Here is a 19,432-nt window from a genome sequence, read left to right on the forward strand (position 1 = left end):
AGACCAGCTAAAGTCTAGGTCTAGTCTAGTCATATAATACCACAATCATACAAGATTTGTCAATGGACACTTTTAAAGAGAAACATATTCACGCAAATGGAAAACAGTGTGTCTGACATCTGCACAAAGCTACTCTAGCACCTAAGAACAGAAAGCAGCAGTGTGCTTCAGAAATATATGCACGTAAAAGAAAAATAGCCCGCACTCGGAAGACGACACTTATAACACACAAACGTCAGTCTCGTAGCTGTCCATGTTCTTTCATAAAAATTGTTTGTGTGTTCTGTTGGCTGTGGTCTATTGTCATGGTTTTTAACTCATATTTCATCCTTTAGTGGTTTAAAAATCAGGAGTAAAATTCAATCAATACAAAGTATTTATTATTATTATTATTATTATTATTATTATTATTATTGTCATTATCATCATCATCATTTTTAATTTGTGGAATTCTCACAGCATTGCATAGCAAATAAGCCTTTAATATGTGGCTTCCAGATCAATGGTCATCCTACCTGGACACTCGTGTAGTTCCTGGGTGGTGTTTTCGCTGCTTACACTGTTACTGGCTGTACAGGTGATGGATCCAGACACATTCCTCCTCAGTATGACAGTCTGAGTCTCATTGCTGAGGAACGCCACCCTCCCATCCAGGGGACTGTTATTCAGAGTCCAGCTGTACTGGGGGTCCTCCCCGGTGCTGTTGCAGGATGCCCTAATTTCTCCATGGGACAGACAGCGCTGGGACAGTGCAGGAGGGGACACCGGGTCTTCAAGGGGATGGAAACAAGCAAGATTAAAAACAAGCTAAAATAGTCCTCAAAGAAAATAAACCAACAGGAAGGACTTTGGTTGGGTCAACAGCAACAGTCATTTCTAAGGAGACCCTACAAAGGCCATTCATTTCATATGCGCTTATGCTCAACTAAAGATGTGGGCTGAACTGCATTGCAAATGGATTTTCCAGTGAATTAGAATATGTTGCAGTTACTGTAAATATCTATGTTGTTCAATTTTCAGCTTTCTTACATGTTTAATAATAAGTACATTATCATTCGAGAACAGTCCCTTACCACAAGTCGGACAAGTTTTTTGGGAATCGGAAGTGTTATTTGGAGTGTGGGAATGACTCGTGCAGACAGCAGACACCATTTCTGCCCCTCCAGCCCTAAAGAATATTTCTGTATTATCTAGCAGAGACGAGGCATTTAACGAGGCATTCATCCTCACTTCTATCTTGGTCCCATTGCCCAAAGTACAAATCACAGGGGCTCCAAGTCCTGTGGGGTACAGTGCAACACAGGAAGTCTGAGAATACATGAGTCTTTCTGGAACCATTAAGAAATCTATTTTCTTCTGCACAGAGTACACTACTGGGCCCCACATAGATCATAGTTTCACATCAAAATTACAAAAGTTTTTACTGGGGCACCATTTCACAAATTAAAGCAGATCCAAACAGCAATATTAGGATTTTTATTGCGCACATATTTTACTTGATGAATATTTACTCAGGTGTTGAATAGAATATGCTTACGTGCCAATATTAACAATGCATGCAATTTTATTAAAGCGTCAAAAGATGGTTCATATGCGCATCCAGTGAGATAAAGCATCAAAAGCCTGCGGTCATTTTACTCAGCATAGGACCTCTGCATCTATCATAATCAATAAGATGATTTGTAAAAAATTATGCATATACTGTGAACCTCATGATGCATTCAGTGAAAATTGCACATTTTTTATATTTTCGTTAATGGTCATTTAGACCAGCTAAAGTCTAGGTCTAGTCTAGTCATATAATACCACAATCATACAAGATTTGTCAATGGACACTTTTAAAGAGAAACATATTCACGCAAATGGAAAACAGTGTGTCTGACATCTGCACAAAGCTACTCTAGCACCTAAGAACAGAAAGCAGCAGTGTGCTTCAGAAATATATGCACGTAAAAGAAAAATAGCCCGCACTCGGAAGACGACACTTATAACACACAAACGTCAGTCTCGTAGCTGTCCATGTTCTTTCATAAAAATTGTTTGTGTGTTCTGTTGGCTGTGGTCTATTGTCATGGTTTTTAACTCATATTTCATCCTTTAGTGGTTTAAAAATCAGGAGTAAAATTCAATCAATACAAAGTATTTATTATTATTATTATTATTATTATTATTATTATTATTGTCATTATCATCATCATCATTTTTAATTTGTGGAATTCTCACAGCATTGCATAGCAAATAAGCCTTTAATATGTGGCTTCCAGATCAATGGTCATCCTACCTGGACACTCGTGTAGTTCCTGGGTGGTGTTTTCGCTGCTTACACTGTTACTGGCTGTACAGGTGATGGATCCAGACACGTTCCTCCTCAGTATGACAGTCTGAGTCTCATTGCTGAGGAACGCCACCCTCCCATCCAGGGGACTGTTATTCAGAGTCCAGCTGTACTGGGGGTCCTCCCCGGTGCTGTTGCAGGATGCCCTAATTTCTCCATGGGACAGACAGCGCTGGGACAGTGCAGGAGGGGACACCGGGTCTTCAAGGGGATGGAAACAAGCAAGATTAAAAACAAGCTAAAATGGCCCTCAATGAAAATAAACCAACAGGAAGGACTTTGGTTGGGTCAACAGCGACAGTCATTCTATGGAGACCCTGCAAAGGCCATTCATTTCATATGTGCTTATGTCCAACTAAAGATTTGGCCTGAACTGCATTGCAAAAAGATTTTCCTGAGAATTAGAATATGCTACAGTTACTGAAAATAACTATATTGTTCCAGTTTCAGCTTTCTTACATGTTGAATAATAAGTACATTATCATTTGAGAACAGTCCCTTACCACAAGTGGGAGGAGTTTCTTGGGAATCGGAAGTCTTATTTGGAGTGTGGGGATGGCTTGTACAGATAGCAGACACCATTTCTGCCCCTCCAGCCCTAAAGAATATTTCTGTATTATCTAGCAGAGACGAGGCGTTTAATGAGGCATTCATCCTCACTTCTATCTGGGTCCCATTGCCCAAGGTACAAATCACAGGGGCTCCAAGTCCTGTGGGGTACAGTGCAACACAGGAAGTCTGAGAATACATGAGTCTTTCTGGAACCATTAAGAAATTTATTTTCTTCTGCACAGAGTACACTACTGGGCCCCACATAGATCATAGTTTCACATCAAAATTTTGAAGGTTTTTACTGGGGCACCATTTCCCAAATTAATGCAGATCCAAACAGCAATATTAGGATTTTTATTGTGCACATTATTTTACTTGATGAATATTTACTAAAGTGTTGAATAGAATATAAATATGTTTTCGTTTCAGTATTAACAAGGCATGCTAATTTATTAAAGCGTCAAAAGATGGTTCATATGCGCATCCAGTTAGATAAAGCCTCTAAAGCCTGCATTCATTTCAGTCAGCATAGGACCTCTGTATCTTTCATAATCAATAAGGTGATTTGTAAAAGATTATGTTTGTTCTGTGAACCTCATGATGCATTCAGTGAAAATTTCACATTTTTTAAAATATTTTATATTTTTATTAATGGACGTTTAGACCAGCTAAAGTCCAGGTCTAGTCTAGTCACACCATACCACGATCATACAAGATTTGACAATGGACACTTCTAAAGTGAAACGTATTCACTCAAATGGAAAACAGAGCATCTGACATCTGCACAAAGCTACTCTAGCACCTAAGAACAGAAAGCAGCAGTGTGCTTTAGAAAAATATGCACGTAAAAGAAAAATATCCCACACTCAGAGGACAACACTTATAACACACAAACATCAGTTTCATAGCTGTCCATGTTCTTTCATGAAAATTGTTTGTGTGTTCTGTTGGCCACAGTCTTATTGTCATAGTTTTTATTGCCCATAGATTTATTTTTAACAAATATTTAATCCTTTAAAGAGGTTTAATAATTAGGAGTGAAATGCAATCAGTACAAAGTATGTCAACACACTCATGAACTTATACATACACACATCACTATTAATGCAAACACTAGATACTAGTTTGACAATGAAATATGATTAATCAGCATTTATTGTAAGTACCTGTTTGGACTGTAATTATCTGTCCTAAAAGTAAACCTTACCAAAATTAGTAATTTCGAAGAAATTTTAAAATGATCCTTAAATAATTCAAAGAGAAATTCAGAGGATGAAAGAAAGCATGACAGAGACGTGGCTGTCACATTGTAAATTCATACCCTGCAGTTTCGGGTTTATTGGCTATACCGATGCTAAATCTAAAACCACAGCCAACTGCCCATTTTCTTTCTAATAGTACTGAATTCTCTATTTTTGTCGTGTACGTACTATGCCATCTAAATTTATGTTTTGAGAGTATTTATTGACAAATGCAATTGGCTCTGACAGTGATAATCAGCTGTTTGTTTCCTAAAGCTGTGTGTGTGCGCACTTGGTGTAAGTCGCTCTTGATAAAAGTGTCTGATAAATGCCTAAATGGGTGTTCAAATCTACCATCTAAGAACCATAGATCCTTCTGATCATACCATTTGTTCTCTTGGCTATTATTATTATTATTATTATTATTATTATTATTATTATTATTATTATTATTATTGTTGTTGTTGTTGTTGTTGTTGTTGTTGTTGTTGTTGTTGTTATTATTATTATTATTATTATTATTAATATTGTTATTATTATTATTATTGTCATTTTTAATATGTGGAATTCTCACAGCATTGCATAGCAAATAAGTCTCCGATATGTGGCTTCCCCTCCATAATTTGTGAAGATCACTGGGCATCCTACCTGGACACTTGTGTAATTCCTGGGTGGTGTTTACGCTGCTGACACGGTTACTGGCTGTACAGGTGATGGATCCAGACACGTTCCTCCTCAGTATGACAGTCTGAGTCTCATCACTGAGAAATGCCACCCCCCCATCCAGGGTACTGTTATCCAGAGTCCAGCTGTACTGGGGTTCGTCCCCGGTGCTGGAGCAGGATGCCCTAATTTCTCCATGGGACAGACAAAGCTGGGACAGTGCAGGAGGGGACACCAGGTCTTCAAGGGGATGGAAACAAGCAAGATTAAAAACAAGCTAAAATAGCCCTCAAAGAAAATAAACCAACAGGAAGGACTTTGGTTGGGTCAACAGCAACAGTCATTTCTAAGGAGACCCTACAAAGGCCATTCATTTCATATGCGCTTATGCTCAACTAAAGATGTGGGCTGAACTGCATTGCAAATGGATTTTCCAGTGAATTAGAATATGTTGCAGTTACTGTAAATATCTATGTCGTTCAATTTTCAGCTTTCTTACATGTTTAATAATAAGTACATTATCATTCGAGAACAGTCCCTTACCACAAGTCGGACAAGTTTTTTGGGAATCGGAAGTGTTATTTGGAGTGTGGGGATGACTCGTGCAGACAGCAGACACCATTTCTGCCCCTCCAGCCCTAAAGAATATTTCTGTATTATCTAGCAGAGACGAGGCATTTAACGAGGCATTCATCCTCACTTCTATCTTGGTCCCATTGCCCAAAGTACAAATCACAGGGGCTCCAAGTCCTGTGGGGTACAGTGCAACACAGGAAGTCTGAGAATACATGAGTCTTTCTGGAACCATTAAGAAATCTATTTTCTTCTGCACAGAGTACACTACTGGGCCCCACATAGATCATAGTTTCACATCAAAATTACAAAAGTTTTTACTGGGGCACCATTTCACAAATTAAAGCAGATCCAAACAGCAATATTAGGATTTTTATTGTGCACATATTTTATTTGATGAATATTTACTCAGGTGTTGAATAGAATATGCTTACGTGCCAATATTAACAATGCATGCAATTTTATTAAAGTGTCAAAAGATGGTTCATATGTGCATCCAGTTAGATAAAGCATCAAAAGCCTGCAGTCATTTTACTCAGCAAAGGACCTCTGCATCTTTCATAATTAATAAGATGATTTGTAAAAAATGATGCATATACCGTGAACTTCATGATGCATTCAGTGAAAATTGCACATTTTTTATATTTTCGTTAATGGCCATTTAGACCAGCTAAAGTCTAGGTCTAGTCTAGTCATATAATACCACAATCATACAAGATTTGTCAATGGACACTTTTAAAGTGAAACGTATTCACGCAAATGGAAAACAGAGAGCGTCTGACATCCACACAAAGCTACTCTAGCACCTCAGAACAGAAAGCAACAGTGTGCTTCAGAAAAATATGCACGTAAAAGAAAAATAGCCCACACTCGGAAGACGACACTTATAACACACAAACGTCAGTCTCGTAGCTGTCTATGTTCTTTCATGAAAATTGTTTGTATGTTCTGTTGGCTGTGGTCTTATTGTCATAGTTTTTATTGCCCATAGATTTATATTTAACTGATATTTCATCCTTTAGTGGTTTAAAAATCAGGAGTGAAATTCAATCAATACAAAGTATTTATTATTATTATTATTATTATTATTATTATTGTCATTTTTAATATGTGGAATTCTCACAGCATTGCATAGCATATAAGCCTCCGATATGTGGCTTCCAGATCACTGGTCATACTACCTGGACACTTGAGTAGTTCCTGGGTGGTGCGATTGCTGCTGACACGGTTACTGGCTGTACAGGTGATGGATCCAGACACGTTCCTCCCCAGTATGACAGTGTGAGTCTCATTGCTGAGGAACGCCACCCCCCCATCCAGGGGACTGTTATTCAGAGTCCAGCTGTACCGGAGGTCCTCCCCGGTGCTGTTGCAGAATGCCCTAATCTCTCCATGGGACAGACAAAGCTGGGACAGTGCAGGAGGGGACACCGGGTCTTCAAGGGGATGGAAACAAGCAAGATTAAAAACAAGCTAAAATAGCCCTCATTGAAAATAGATCAACAGGAAGGAATTGGTTGGGTCAACAGCCACAGTTATTTCTATGGAGACACTATTATTATTATTGTCAATGTTATTGTTATTATTAATGTTGTTGTTGTTATTGTTATTATTATATTATTATTATCATCGTCATCATTTTTAATTTGTGGAATTCTCACAGCATTGCATAGTCTTTAATATGTGGCTTCCTGGTCACTGGGCATCCTACCTGGACACTCGAGTAGTTCCTGGGTGGTGTGTTCACTGCTTACACGGTTACTGGCTGTACAGGTGATGGACCCAGACACGTTCCTCCTCAGTATGACAGTATGAGTCTCATTGCTGAGGAACGCCACCCCCCCATCCAGGGGACTGTTATTCAGAGTCCAGCTGTACTGGGGGTCCTCCCCGGTGCTGTTGCAGGATGCCCTAATTTCTCCATGGGACAGACAAAGCTGGGACAGTGCAGGAGGGGACACCAGGTCTTCAAGGGGATGGAAACAAGCAAGATTAAAAACAAGATAAAATGGCCCTCAATGAAAATAGATCAACAGGAAGGACTTTGGTTTGGTCAACAGCAGAAATAATTTCTATGGAGACCCTGCAAAGGCCATTAATTTCAGATGCGCTTATGTCCAGCTAAAGATTTGGCCTGAACTGCATTGCAAATGGATCTTCCAGAGATTTAGAATATGTTACAGTTACAGTACATATCTATATTGTTAATTTTTCAGCTAACATGTTTAATAATATGTGCAGATTCAGCCAGCCTTGGGTTCAATGTGGTGGCAGATTTTGTAGATGTTTTTTTATTGTATTTGTAAGATAAATTAATTTGCAATATTACAAGTTTAATAGACAAAGTAATGATTTACCTTGAATGGTCAGAGATATGTTTTTCTTTCCCCTGATTTTCCCATCACCACCAAATTCATCAATGGTATATTCCCCCGAATCACTTTTCATTGCTTGGTCCAGCCTTAAGGTCCCATTTTTTATGAGCTGACAACGATTTTGACAGGTTCTATCATAAGGTGGTTTGTTGGCTTTGTATCTGAAAAACTCTTTTCCTTGGAAATAGACTTGTAATTCAACAATATCAAAACTGGTGTTTAATGGATGTATAAAGACTGATCGTCCCAGAGCTCCGTAACATTGGACTAATGTTTGATTCTCTGTGATGTTACATAAGGTTGCTGTGCCTAAAAGTAAGAGGAAAAAATAATTTATTTTCAAGTTCATGGCAGTGAAGCAAATACAGATTTCAAATATAGTTTTTTACTTGAGTTTCACTTTGCAAAAAAAAAAAAATTGCAGAAACATTTTATAGTAGCATTGAGTACTATTTAAAAAACAGAACCCACAGAGTTTGTTCTATTTTCAATCTTTCAAAATCATTGTTCACTCTCAAAAAGGATGTTAATATCCAACACGCTTTGTGCCACTACTTTTGTTTCTTTCAAAATATTTTGTGTCAAATTTACAAGTTATGAGCTACACATATAAAATTTATTTGTTACAAAGATAAACAATTTTTAACACAGGCTATGTTGACAGTAACACACATATGCTGTCCTTAACTAGACAGGGAAGTGTGTTAAAAATGACAAGCTATGAGCTGTTTTAAACACTGTTGAGAGTGAAAGGGTACAAATGCTGGGCACATAAAAAACCTTTTGGGTTCTGTTTTTATTCCTTTATTTTTTCATGAAGTTTCATTAATAAATTAATGTTAATTAATTACATGCACATTTTATATCATGCATGTTATACACAAAACAAAAATAAATGCCTTCATGCATCTCTCAAAATTTCCTGAATTTGAACAGTCCAAACTCCACACTTCAGGCATAAATATCCAGATTCCTACTGTGAATGTTAGCGTATTCTGCACTTCAACAACAAGCCTGATCCACGTGTCCAGGTATCCGCCGATTTACTGATACAGACGATGCGGCCATGAGGAAAACAGGCCGAAATATCCACACTGTTTTACCGTGACGCTTACCGTGTGACACTGCGGCTACAACCAGCAGGAGTTTGAGAAGAGCAGGCAGCATCCTCTTCATCGCACAGGACAGGAGTCGCTGAAACAAGGGACAGACACGGGACTGACACACACACCACCGTTACTCAAGCAGTCTCTTCACCAAACGCGAAAAACGGTCTCAGTGTCATCTCCGATAAACTCTGAGGAACTGAGGGAGCTGTATTTCAGCAAAAAGTGTCAAACTCACACTAGAGGGTGTTGTGTAGCCCTGACATCCCACTGCAGCTGTACAACCACATTTCTTTACTGAGAAAAGAGGAAGTTCTTCAGATTAAAAACAGAATAGAACTTCTGAAACTACTTCTCTATCTCACACCCAATAAGCCAAATTCAAAGAGGGCATCTTTGCGCAATGTGTCATCAACACTGTGAAATGTGACTGTATATGAGGCTATCATATTCATACCGTGAAAAGGTCTGAATGCAGTAAATGCACTTTGCTTGAAGTATTGGCACAGCAGCATGAGCTGTTGCACACTGGATATGTGTGCGTGTGTGTATGTGTATGTGTTTGTGTGAGCATGTGTGTGTGTGCTTGTGTGTGTGTGTGTGTGCGCATGTGTGTGTATGTATGCTTGTGTGTGTGTGTGTGTGCTTGTGTGTGTGTGTGTGCGCATGTGTGTGTATGTGTTTGGGTGTGTGTGAGAGAGAGACAGCGTGTGTGTGGGCTTGTGTGATGAGAAGGTGATGAGTTTTTTTATCTCTCTGTACATACAGTATTCGGGGGGGGGAGGAGGCATTGAAATTTTCCTACTGTCACAGTGACAACGTATTTTATCCTTTTTTCATTAGTCCTTGGGTGGATTTATATGTGGCTTAGAAGGCTTCAAGGGGTTCGAAGGCCATGTTCTGCTTTTTGGCCTCCTCCTGTTATCCATTTTGTGATGTTGATTGTGGTAATGTAACAATATATATCCTATGTCATGTTGCGTGCATTTTAACAAGTGTATATTTTCTATGTTTTTGTATATTCTAATTTACCTCTTGACATTGCTACACTACCTAATATAGATTAGGTTATATTAGATTAGGTTCCCAGGTTAGGTGACTGTTAAGGTAACTAAGTAGATTGATGAATGTTGAATTTAAAATGTATTGTCATTGCCCAACATATGTGATAGAAGTGGAACACTCATACTTTTTGCATGATTTAGGTTACTGGTGGCACTGGTCGCCTTTCTCTTTGTCTTGTTTATAACTCATGATTTATGTTTTTGACTAAAACTTTGTAAAGTAAATAAAACAAATGTTATACTCCTACTATTTGTGAGGTTCTCTGGGGCACCATGTTTATTCCCACCCCAAATATTATTCATGAGCCAGGGTTCTCTTACTCATATAACTGAGGTATTCGTCTTCAGTAAACTGACGTGGCCAGTTTTAGATGGCCCCCTAGTGGGGGCATGGTAGAATAGCATCTTACAATTGTTACAGCCATTTTTAAAAATGATGCGCGGGACAGAAACAGGGCTCTGTGTTCCGGAATCATTGGCATGCGGTGCATCGGCCCCGCACCCGCACTAAAACATTGCCTCTGCACACCCCAGCGAGTTGCATGTAAAAACAATGCAAGTCAGTCTGGATAAGAGTGTCTGCAAAATGCCAGTAATATTACAATTAAATTATTTGTAGTTGCACATTGATGAATGAAAGACTCATGGCTGCTGACAATTATCTGAAAATTTTTTATTCAGCATTTTTAATCATTCAAATTAACGTACACGAATGTTTACCAATAACAGAATCAAATTCCTTTTAGTTTACTTTTTTTTGTTTTACTTTTTAAAAAAAAGAAAAAATACTCACTCAATCACACAGGACACTGAAATATTCTAAATGGTTATTTCTTCAAATGAAACATAAAATAAATACAGTCGTGTTGTAAAGAAAACATTCTGAACGTTCTGTAATAAAAGTTGAAAGTCAAAAAAGCACCTTTGAAAATTTTCTCATTTTCAAAATTAATATCTGCGCCCAAGAAACTCCAATGTAAAAGGGAAGGGTAGTTAGTCGAAAGTTTAGCCGGTTGTTCTAATCAGCAAGTGTTTTTTTTTTTTTTTTTGGGGGGGGGGGGGGTGGTGATATATAAATGAAAGTTTAATCCATTACAGAACATGCATTCATTAGTATCAGTATTCTGGCTAACCCATCTTTTACTTCTGTTTATGGATTGGAATTGAGCGTGTGTCACATCTACTTTGGCGCATTATAGTGAATTATATCAATCAGTGTATAACAAACCAAGTGCTGAATACAATCACTCAAGAACAGCCTTAAATGTCATTGTCTCTTCTGTTGTCCAAACCGATGACTCTTCCGCAGTGAAATGCTAAATCAGACTTACAGAGTTTACAATATATGGCCAGAGTGGACTCAAAAAAACTGTTAGAGATGAATTAACACTGGACTTTTTACTGTGAATCCATCCATGTCTCGTTTATTCAACTACATCAGAGTGATAACGAATAATCTCGAATCACCGAATCAGACTATAAAACCAGGGTTCTGATAGGAGAGGGTTATATCTATAGTAGGGTTTCAACATTAGCGCAATTATTCCTTTCAATCATTCCAAAGGTAAGGAGTTACCGCCCAAGAAAAAAAAAAGTAAGTTTTATATTTAAAATTTAAAAAATCATCAAAGCAATTCATGTAAAGCAGCACTACGCAACTCGAAGTCTGGTGGGCAGCACCTCTGTCTGCGGTAAAAAAAAAAAAAAATTAAAAATAAAATAAAATAAATAATTAAAATAATAATAATAATTTTTCAATTTCTCCAATTTTTACATGGTCTTTAGCAGCTTTGCAGCAATGGCTGTCTTCTTCCAGCTCATAAAGTTAATTCTGTGCACTTCAGCCCGAAGTGTTGACTTGACTTGACCAGAATCTGAGAGGCGTTCAAATGGAAGACTTCGATGCAGGAGCGCCAGACCGGAACCCACCTCACAAACGGCGTTTATTTGCGTACCGTAGCAGACTAGGCTGAGGTCCTTTATATTGTAGAAAGTTGTGGTGCTAATAAGCAAAACCTTGATTTTTCTTCCCTGCCACCAACTGGCCAAAAAAATGTAAACAATTTTAAAAAAATAATTAATTTTAAAAATCAGCAGTAAAGATTTTTGTATCCGTTTCTCCAATTTTAGATGGTCTTCAGCAGATGGTCTTCTGTGCAACTCAGCCCAAAGCTTTCAGCCAAACCACAATCCCCCACCCCCGGCGAACTAAATGCAGCTCTTTTAACACTTGTATCAGCCTGCCAGTTTTATAAAACCACTTCCCTGTTTTGCGCTTCCGTGTCTTACGCGCTTAGTACGCGCGTCGTGCGCTCGCGGCCGCTACGCGTGCGGTGGGTGTCCGCGCTTGAGGTTGGAAACGGAGTTTTTGCACAATTCAGGCTGCGTCGATATTTCTGCTTCTCTTCTGCAGTTCTGCTTTATGGCCACTTAAAAGAAGGACTTTCATTCCTTAAACAGCCTTATTCTAGGAATCTTCACAAATCCCCTGCTTCGCCTTGTCGCCCTTTCACTACAAAGTGAATCTTTGCTCCACACGCATGGATCATCCCGGAACGGCTAATTATATATATATATTTGAAACAGATTTTAGCAATAACAGCATGCTTATGCTTATCTGAGGTAAACATTTGATTGAAAATGTAGATACATGCAAAAAAGAATGTTATAGAGAAATAGATCAAAAATTTAAATGCAATCTACCAGTTCCTCATTATTTAATTTGTTCTGTCCAAATAAATAACAAAAAAAGTTTGCGCTAAAGGCAAATACATACAAAACGTACTTGTGCTCAGAGGCGTGCAGGGGGTGCTGACCGCACAGGGTGACACCATCAGAGGGAGGTGACACCGAAATAACTGGCAATAAATTTTTTTGTGCAGCGTTTCGTGTAGCGACTAGTTGAAACAGCTAATTTCTCCGATGCAGTTTACTGCCGGTTGATTTAATTAGCGCTATTAATGTGACGAGAAGCGCGTTGTAGTTTGAATGCATAACACGCAATTCCTTGCGCCCACACCTTGTGCTTTTCAAACTCAGTCTTATACTATAAATGATTGTTATGTTTGCAGTATTTTACAAGGTACTATGGGGTAAACACATATAGTCATCAACTTTCCCGGTGTATGCTTTTTGTTTCTAATTAGAAAATCATATAAATCAATGGAACACGATTAGAACTTATTAATGTTACAAATGTCTGTGGATCTCAGCCTTCCACTTTTATATGGAAAAAACTGGTACTAACAGACAATGTCTATTTTGCATAACACTAATCTTCCCATACAGCTGACTGAGGGGAAAATGACAGTTCCTCAAACTAAGAAAAAACTGTGAGATGTGCAGATTCAATACTAAAAATGTCTTTCCTCTGAAATGCTGCACTTCCTGTTGAAAATCCCTGGGATTTTTGACATCTGATTACTCGGCCTAACTTCAGCGAAAGGCTTGTGCAGGCAGAGTAAGACCGCTCTGTGATTGGCCGGACCTACGTGCGGATGCCGGAGTATATCGTGTCTGCCTGCTCGTTGGGTGTGCGTCTGGCGGCCTTAGACTTGCCGGACACTTTCACCTCACCGTAGGTCACCTGCGGGTCCTGCTCCTGCTTTTTTGGGCGTTCCTTTTTCTTGACCACTTGCACCTGGCAGTACACCAACTCCTGGGGATCCTCACACCTGTCATCTGGGGAGTGACAACACATTGCATTACGTTATGTTACATTACATTACATGGCATTACGTTGCATTGCATAACATTATATGATATTGCATAGTATTACATTACATTACGTTGCATTGCATAACATTATATGATATTGCATAGTATTACATTACATTACGTTGCATGGCATAACATTATATGATATTGAATAGTATTACGTAACATTACATTATGTTACTTTACCTTACATTACATTACAATCATTTAGTGGCCAGGTTTGTTCAGAGCAACATTATTGATTCTCTCAAGAATACAAAAATGCAATATCACCAAGAAAGCACAGCCATACTAAAGAGGCCGGGGTATTGAAGAGGTATTCAAAGCATTTACAATATGATATATAATTTGTGACATTTTAGCTCAGCAAAGCACACTTCTCACCGGCACTTCTCTCGCTGGTCTTTGCTTGCTTTTGCTTCTTCTTGTAGAGGCAGCATGTCCCCAATAGCAGCACCATAAGTAACAAGCAAACTCCGAGCGCCACAGGAAGCATTACTTTGTCTTCCGTAGGGGATACTGAAGAGAACCAAGATCACATATTTATGAGAGCATCAAGATGAACCGGTGTATATTACTGTACATCGTCTCTCTCACTTTATCTTGTCAGAGGCTTTGGGAATGTCAATCAAACAGCAACTATCATTGGCATTGCAATACAGTGGTGCAAAGAAAACAAAACACGTCAGCAATCATAGCTACAGTTGTGGTCAGCAATTAAGGGGACAAAGCAACCCAAAAAAAATGGGGAAATATATAAGCATTTACAAAGATATTTCACACATGTTTACATTACAAGTAAGTTTGTGAAGAGCGTATATGTCCGCCTGAACACTTCCTGGGCAAACCCTGGATGGTCAGAGTGTTAAGGGTCTTTGTTAATGACGAATAAAATCAACAAAAACCTGAGAAGGAGTGTTTAAGTAGCAAATGGCGAAGCAGTAGGTAAAACCATGAGGAAAATTATCAGAGTATAGGTTATACTGGAGATAGTAGTATACTTGGTTTTCTTTTTAAATATGTAACTGTAATTGTAATTATGATTATGATTATTGAATTCAAAACTAGACCAAAACAGTGGCTATTTACTGGATGATTTTAAGCTATATTTAAACGTTCAAAATTCTATCCAGTGCTGAGGCCATGTTTTTCTTTTCTTTTAAAAAAAGATTTGGTATCTCCGATCTCACTCAAATTTAGAATGTCGGACTCGCAAACTATGTCCAAGCGAGCTCATAAACGGTCCCAGCAGCCGATTCGGGAGAATGAAAGCAAGCCACCAGTCTCCTGAAAAAAAAATACGCGCCTGCCAGCCAGCTGCTTTTTGTCACACCGCAGCCGCAAGCGGCGTGCACGCAGAGCAGGGGCGGAGGAGACCCAATCATACGCCGTGCGCAGGGAGAGCTAGCCACGGGCGCGCGGACCGCAAGCAGGAGTCGCTGGAGCAAGGAGCAAGCTTTATCCCTACCGACCGCGTCCCTCCCAATAATGCACCGCCCCTGTGGGGCTGCCGGCAACAGTTTGCTGTCCCGTCGTGGCCAAGATAGTCACATGACACTTGCCAAAAACAAATAATACGACTTGTAGTATATGAACATGTGATTTACTCAAACAGCACAGGGGGAAAAATTAATAAAAGCCTTATTTACATGATTCTGCAGATGTGGTGAGCTTTGATTGGCTTGCCATTCGTGTAGAAACTCTGTTTTGGGAGTTTTTCATTTGCAAATCAGGGAAAATGAAACGCATGGCGATTTCCACAAAGTATTTTTGTAAAATATCTGAATATTTGAAGTGATTGGCCTACATTTGGGGTTCTGAAACTCAGTTCTAACCACACACCTTTGGTCATAAGTGCATTATCATTCGAGAACAGTCCCTTACCACAAGTGTGGGAATCGGAAGTGTTTTCTGGAGTGTGGGGACGGCTCGTACAGACGGCAGACACCATTTCTGCCCCTCCAGCCCTAAAGAATATTTCTGTATTATCTAGCAGAGACGAGGCGTTTAATGAGGCATTCATCCTCACTTCTATTTCGGTCATGGTTCCAAAGGTACAAATCACAGGGGCTCCAAGTCCTGTGGGGTACAGTGCAACATAGGAAGTCTGAGAATACATGAGTCTTTCTGGAACCATTAAGAAATCTATTTTCTTCTGCATAGAGTACACTACTGGGCCCCACATAGATCATAGTTTCAAAATTATGAAAGTTTTTACTGGGGCACCATTTCGCAAAGTAAAGCGGATCCAAACAGCAATATTAGGATTCTTATTGTGCACATATTTTATTTGATGAATATTTACTCAGGTGTTTAATAGAATATGCTTACATTTCAATATTAACAATGCATGCAATATTATTAAAGCGCCCAAAAGATGGTTCATATGCGCATCCAGTTAGATAAAGCATCAAAAGCCTGCGGTCATTTTACTCAGCATAGGACCTCTGAATCTTTCATAATTAATAAGATAATTTGTAAAACAATTATGCATACACTGTAAGCCTCATCATGCATTCAGTGCAAATTGCACATTTTTTTAATATTTTTGTTAATGGCCATTTAGACCTGATAAAGTCTAGGTCTAGTCTAGTCATATCATACCACAATCATACAAGATATGTCAATGGACACTTTTAAAGTGAAACGTATTCACGCAAATGGAAAACAGAGCATCTGACATCTGCACAAACTACTCTAGCACCTCAGAACAGAAAGCAGCAGTGTGCTTCAGAAAAATATGCACGTAAAAAAAAATAGCCCACATTCGGAAGACGACACTTATAACACACAACGTCAGTCTCGTAGCTGTCCATGTTCTTTCATGAAAGTTGTTTATGTGTTCTGTTGGCTGCGGTCTTATTGTCAGGGTTTTTATTTCTCATAGATTTTATTGCTGATATTTCATCCTTTAGTGGTTTAAAAATTATGAGTGAAATTCATCAATACAAAGTATTTATTTATTATTATTATTATTATTATTATTATCATTTTTAATATGTGGAATTCTCACAGCATTGCATAGCATATAAGCCTCCGATATGTGGCTTACAGATCACTGGTCATCCTACCTGGACACTTGAGTAGTTCCTGGGTGGTGCGATTGCTGCTGGCACGGTTACTGGCTGTACAGGTGATGGATCCAGACACGTTCCTCCTCAGTATGACAGTCTGAGTCTCATTGCTGAGAAACGCCACCCCCCCATCCAGGAGACTGTTATTCAGAGTCCAGCTGTACTGGAGGTCCTCCCCGGTGCTGTTGCAGGATGCCCTAATTTCTCCATGGGACAGACAAAGCTGGGACAGTGCAGGAGGGGACACCGGGTCTTCAAGAGGATGGAAACAAGCAAGATTAAAAACAAGCTAAAATGCCCCTCAAAGAAAATAAACCAACAGGAAGGACTTTGGTTGGGTCAACAGCGACAGTCATTTCTATGGAGACCCTGCAAAGGCCAATCTTTTCATATGCGCTTATGCTCAACTAAAGATTTGGCCTGAACTGCATTGCAAATTGATTTTCCAGAGATTTAGAATATGTTGCAGTTACTGTAAATATCTATATTGTTAAATTTTCAGCAAACATGTTTAATAATATGTGCAGTTTCAGCCAGCCTTGGGTTCAGTGTGGTTGTGGGTTTTGTAGTCATTTTTTATTTTATTGTACAAGATAAATTATTCTGCAACATTACAAGTTTAATAGACAAAGTAATGATTTACCTTGAATGGTCAGAGATATGTTTCTCTTTCCCCAGCTTTTCCCGTCTTCACCAAATGTTTCAATGGTATATATCCCAGAATCATTTTTCATCACATGGTCCAGCCGTAACGTCCCATTTTTTATGAGCTTACAGCGGCTTTGGCAGGTTCTCACAGAAGGTTTGGTTTTTTCTTTGTAGTGGAAAAACTCTTTACCTTGGAAATAGACGTGTAATTCAACAATATCAAAACTGGTGTTTAATGGATATATAAAGACTGATCGTCCCAGAGCTCCGTAACATTGGACTGATGTTTCAGTCTCTGTGATGTCGCAGAAGGTTGCTGTGCCTAAAAGAGGGGGGAAAAAATTATTTTCACAATTCATGACGTGAAACAAATTCAGTAGACTGATTTGAAATATAGTTTTTTACATTTGAGTTTCACTTCGCAAAAAAAAAAAAAAACATTGCAGAAACATTTTATAGCGGCATTGCGTACTGTTTTAGAAAACAGAACCCACAGAGTTTGTTCTATTTTCAATCTTTCAAAATCATTGTTCACTCTCAAAAAGGATGTTAATATCCAGCATGCTTTGTGCCACTACTTCTGTTTATTTCAAAATGTTTTGTGTCAAAGTTACAAGTTATGAACTACACATATATAATTTATTTGTTGCAAAGAGAAACTTTTTTTTAACACAGGCTATGTTGACAGTAACACACATGTGCTGTCCTTTACTAGACAGAGAAGCGTGTTAAAAAAGACAAGCTATGAGGTGTTTTAAACACTGTTGAGAGTGAAAGGGTACAAATGCTGGGTACATAAAAACCTTTTGGCTTCTGTTTTTATTCCTTTATTTATTCATGAAGTTTCATTAATAAATTAATCTTAATTAATTACATATACATTTTATATCATGTATTTTATGCACAAAACAAAAATAGATGCCGTAATGCATCTCTCAAAATTTCCTGAATTTGAACCCTCCAAACTCCACACTTCAGGCATAAATGTCCAGATTCCTACTGTGAATTTTAGCGTATTCTGCACTTCAACAGCAAGCCTGATCCAAGTGTCCAGGTATCCTCCGATTTACAGACGATGCGGCCGTGAGGAAAACAGGCCGAAATATCCACACTGTTTTACCGTGACGCTTACCGTGTGACACTGCCGCTAAAACCAGCAGTAGTTTGAGAAGAGCAGGCAGCATCCTCTTCATCGCACAGGACAGGAGTCGCTAAAACAAGTGACAGACACAGGAGTCCCGGATAGGTACGCACGCCGCCGTTACTCAAGCAGCCTCTTCGCCAAACGCGAAAAACGGTCTCGATGCCGTCTCCGATAAACTCTGAGGGACTGAGGGAGGTGTATTTTAGCAACGAGTGTTCCTGCGTAACCCTGACCCCACTGCAGACGTGTATTTCTTTCCTGAGGAAAGAGGAAGTTCTAGAGGAGAAAAAAACAGAATAGATCTGTTGAAACCACTTCTCTTTTTTTTTGCAGCAATGTTTTCATGTGCGTCATGTGCTTTACTTTATACAGCAAGTGATAATATTTGATCCTATTTTTCCACAACAGAGCTACATCTTTTTCATTTATCAAGATCAACCACAGTGGTGTCTTAAGACACGCAGAATATTTTCTTTTGTGACATACTGTTGTCAGGGTTCCCAGGAGGCCAGTGACCTCTGTGTGTGTGTGAGAGAGAGAGAGAGAGAGAGAGTGTGTGTGTGTGTGGGTATGTGTGTGTGTGAGAGAGAGAGAGAGAGAGAGAGAGAGAGAGTGTGTGTGTGTGTGTGTGTGTCTGTAGCATCCTGGTGCAATATACAATTCAAACCTTCATTTCGGGGCTGCTGGTTGTCTCATACTTTTAGAACGCTGTTCCAGCATGGACTGGCCCCCAACCTAGCGCCAGCGCCAACTGCTCCAGCATCGCCCGGGGATGGGAAGGGTTGCATTCGGAGGGTTACCTGCAAGCCCACCCGCTGACTGGCTCACAAAGCATACATTTTTCATGTGTCCGTGACAACGGCAGAGGGATAGGAAGTGGCAGTTGGCCTTGTGTGCTTTCTATGGAGACCACACGCGTGTCTGCGCTCTCTCGCTCTCT

At 39.2% G+C, this 19,432-nt stretch overlaps 2 protein-coding genes across 2 annotated transcripts in view; both read right to left on the minus strand.

Annotated features, from left to right (window-relative positions):
• LOC118223341 overlaps positions 1–18,815 on the minus strand; it is a 62,180-nt gene extending 43,365 nt beyond the window's left edge. Inside the window, exons 1-5 of the mRNA XM_035409731.1 lie at positions 18,481–18,815; positions 17,344–17,670; positions 16,698–16,952; positions 7,076–7,330; positions 6,546–6,800 (exon numbers count right to left, since the gene is read on the minus strand). Coding sequence (XP_035265622.1) covers positions 6,546–6,800; positions 7,076–7,330; positions 16,698–16,952; positions 17,344–17,670; positions 18,481–18,541 — 1,153 coding nt within the window. The 5' untranslated portion in view covers positions 18,542–18,815. The remainder of the gene's footprint in view (positions 1–6,545; positions 6,801–7,075; positions 7,331–16,697; positions 16,953–17,343; positions 17,671–18,480) is intronic.
• On the minus strand, positions 10,959–16,561 carry LOC118223343. The gene is made up of 3 exons (XM_035409734.1): positions 15,511–16,561; positions 14,011–14,145; positions 10,959–13,590 (listed from the first exon to the last, which is right to left on the minus strand). Exons 1-3 carry the CDS (start codon positions 15,809–15,811, stop codon positions 13,397–13,399), a joined length of 630 nt encoding a protein of 209 aa, XP_035265625.1. The 5' UTR covers positions 15,812–16,561; the 3' UTR covers positions 10,959–13,396.
• Positions 18,816–19,432: the final 617 nt, after the last annotated feature.

Source organism: Anguilla anguilla, chromosome 3, assembly GCF_013347855.1.
Source record: "Anguilla anguilla isolate fAngAng1 chromosome 3, fAngAng1.pri, whole genome shotgun sequence".
Taxonomy (NCBI): Eukaryota; Metazoa; Chordata; class Actinopteri; order Anguilliformes; family Anguillidae; genus Anguilla; species Anguilla anguilla.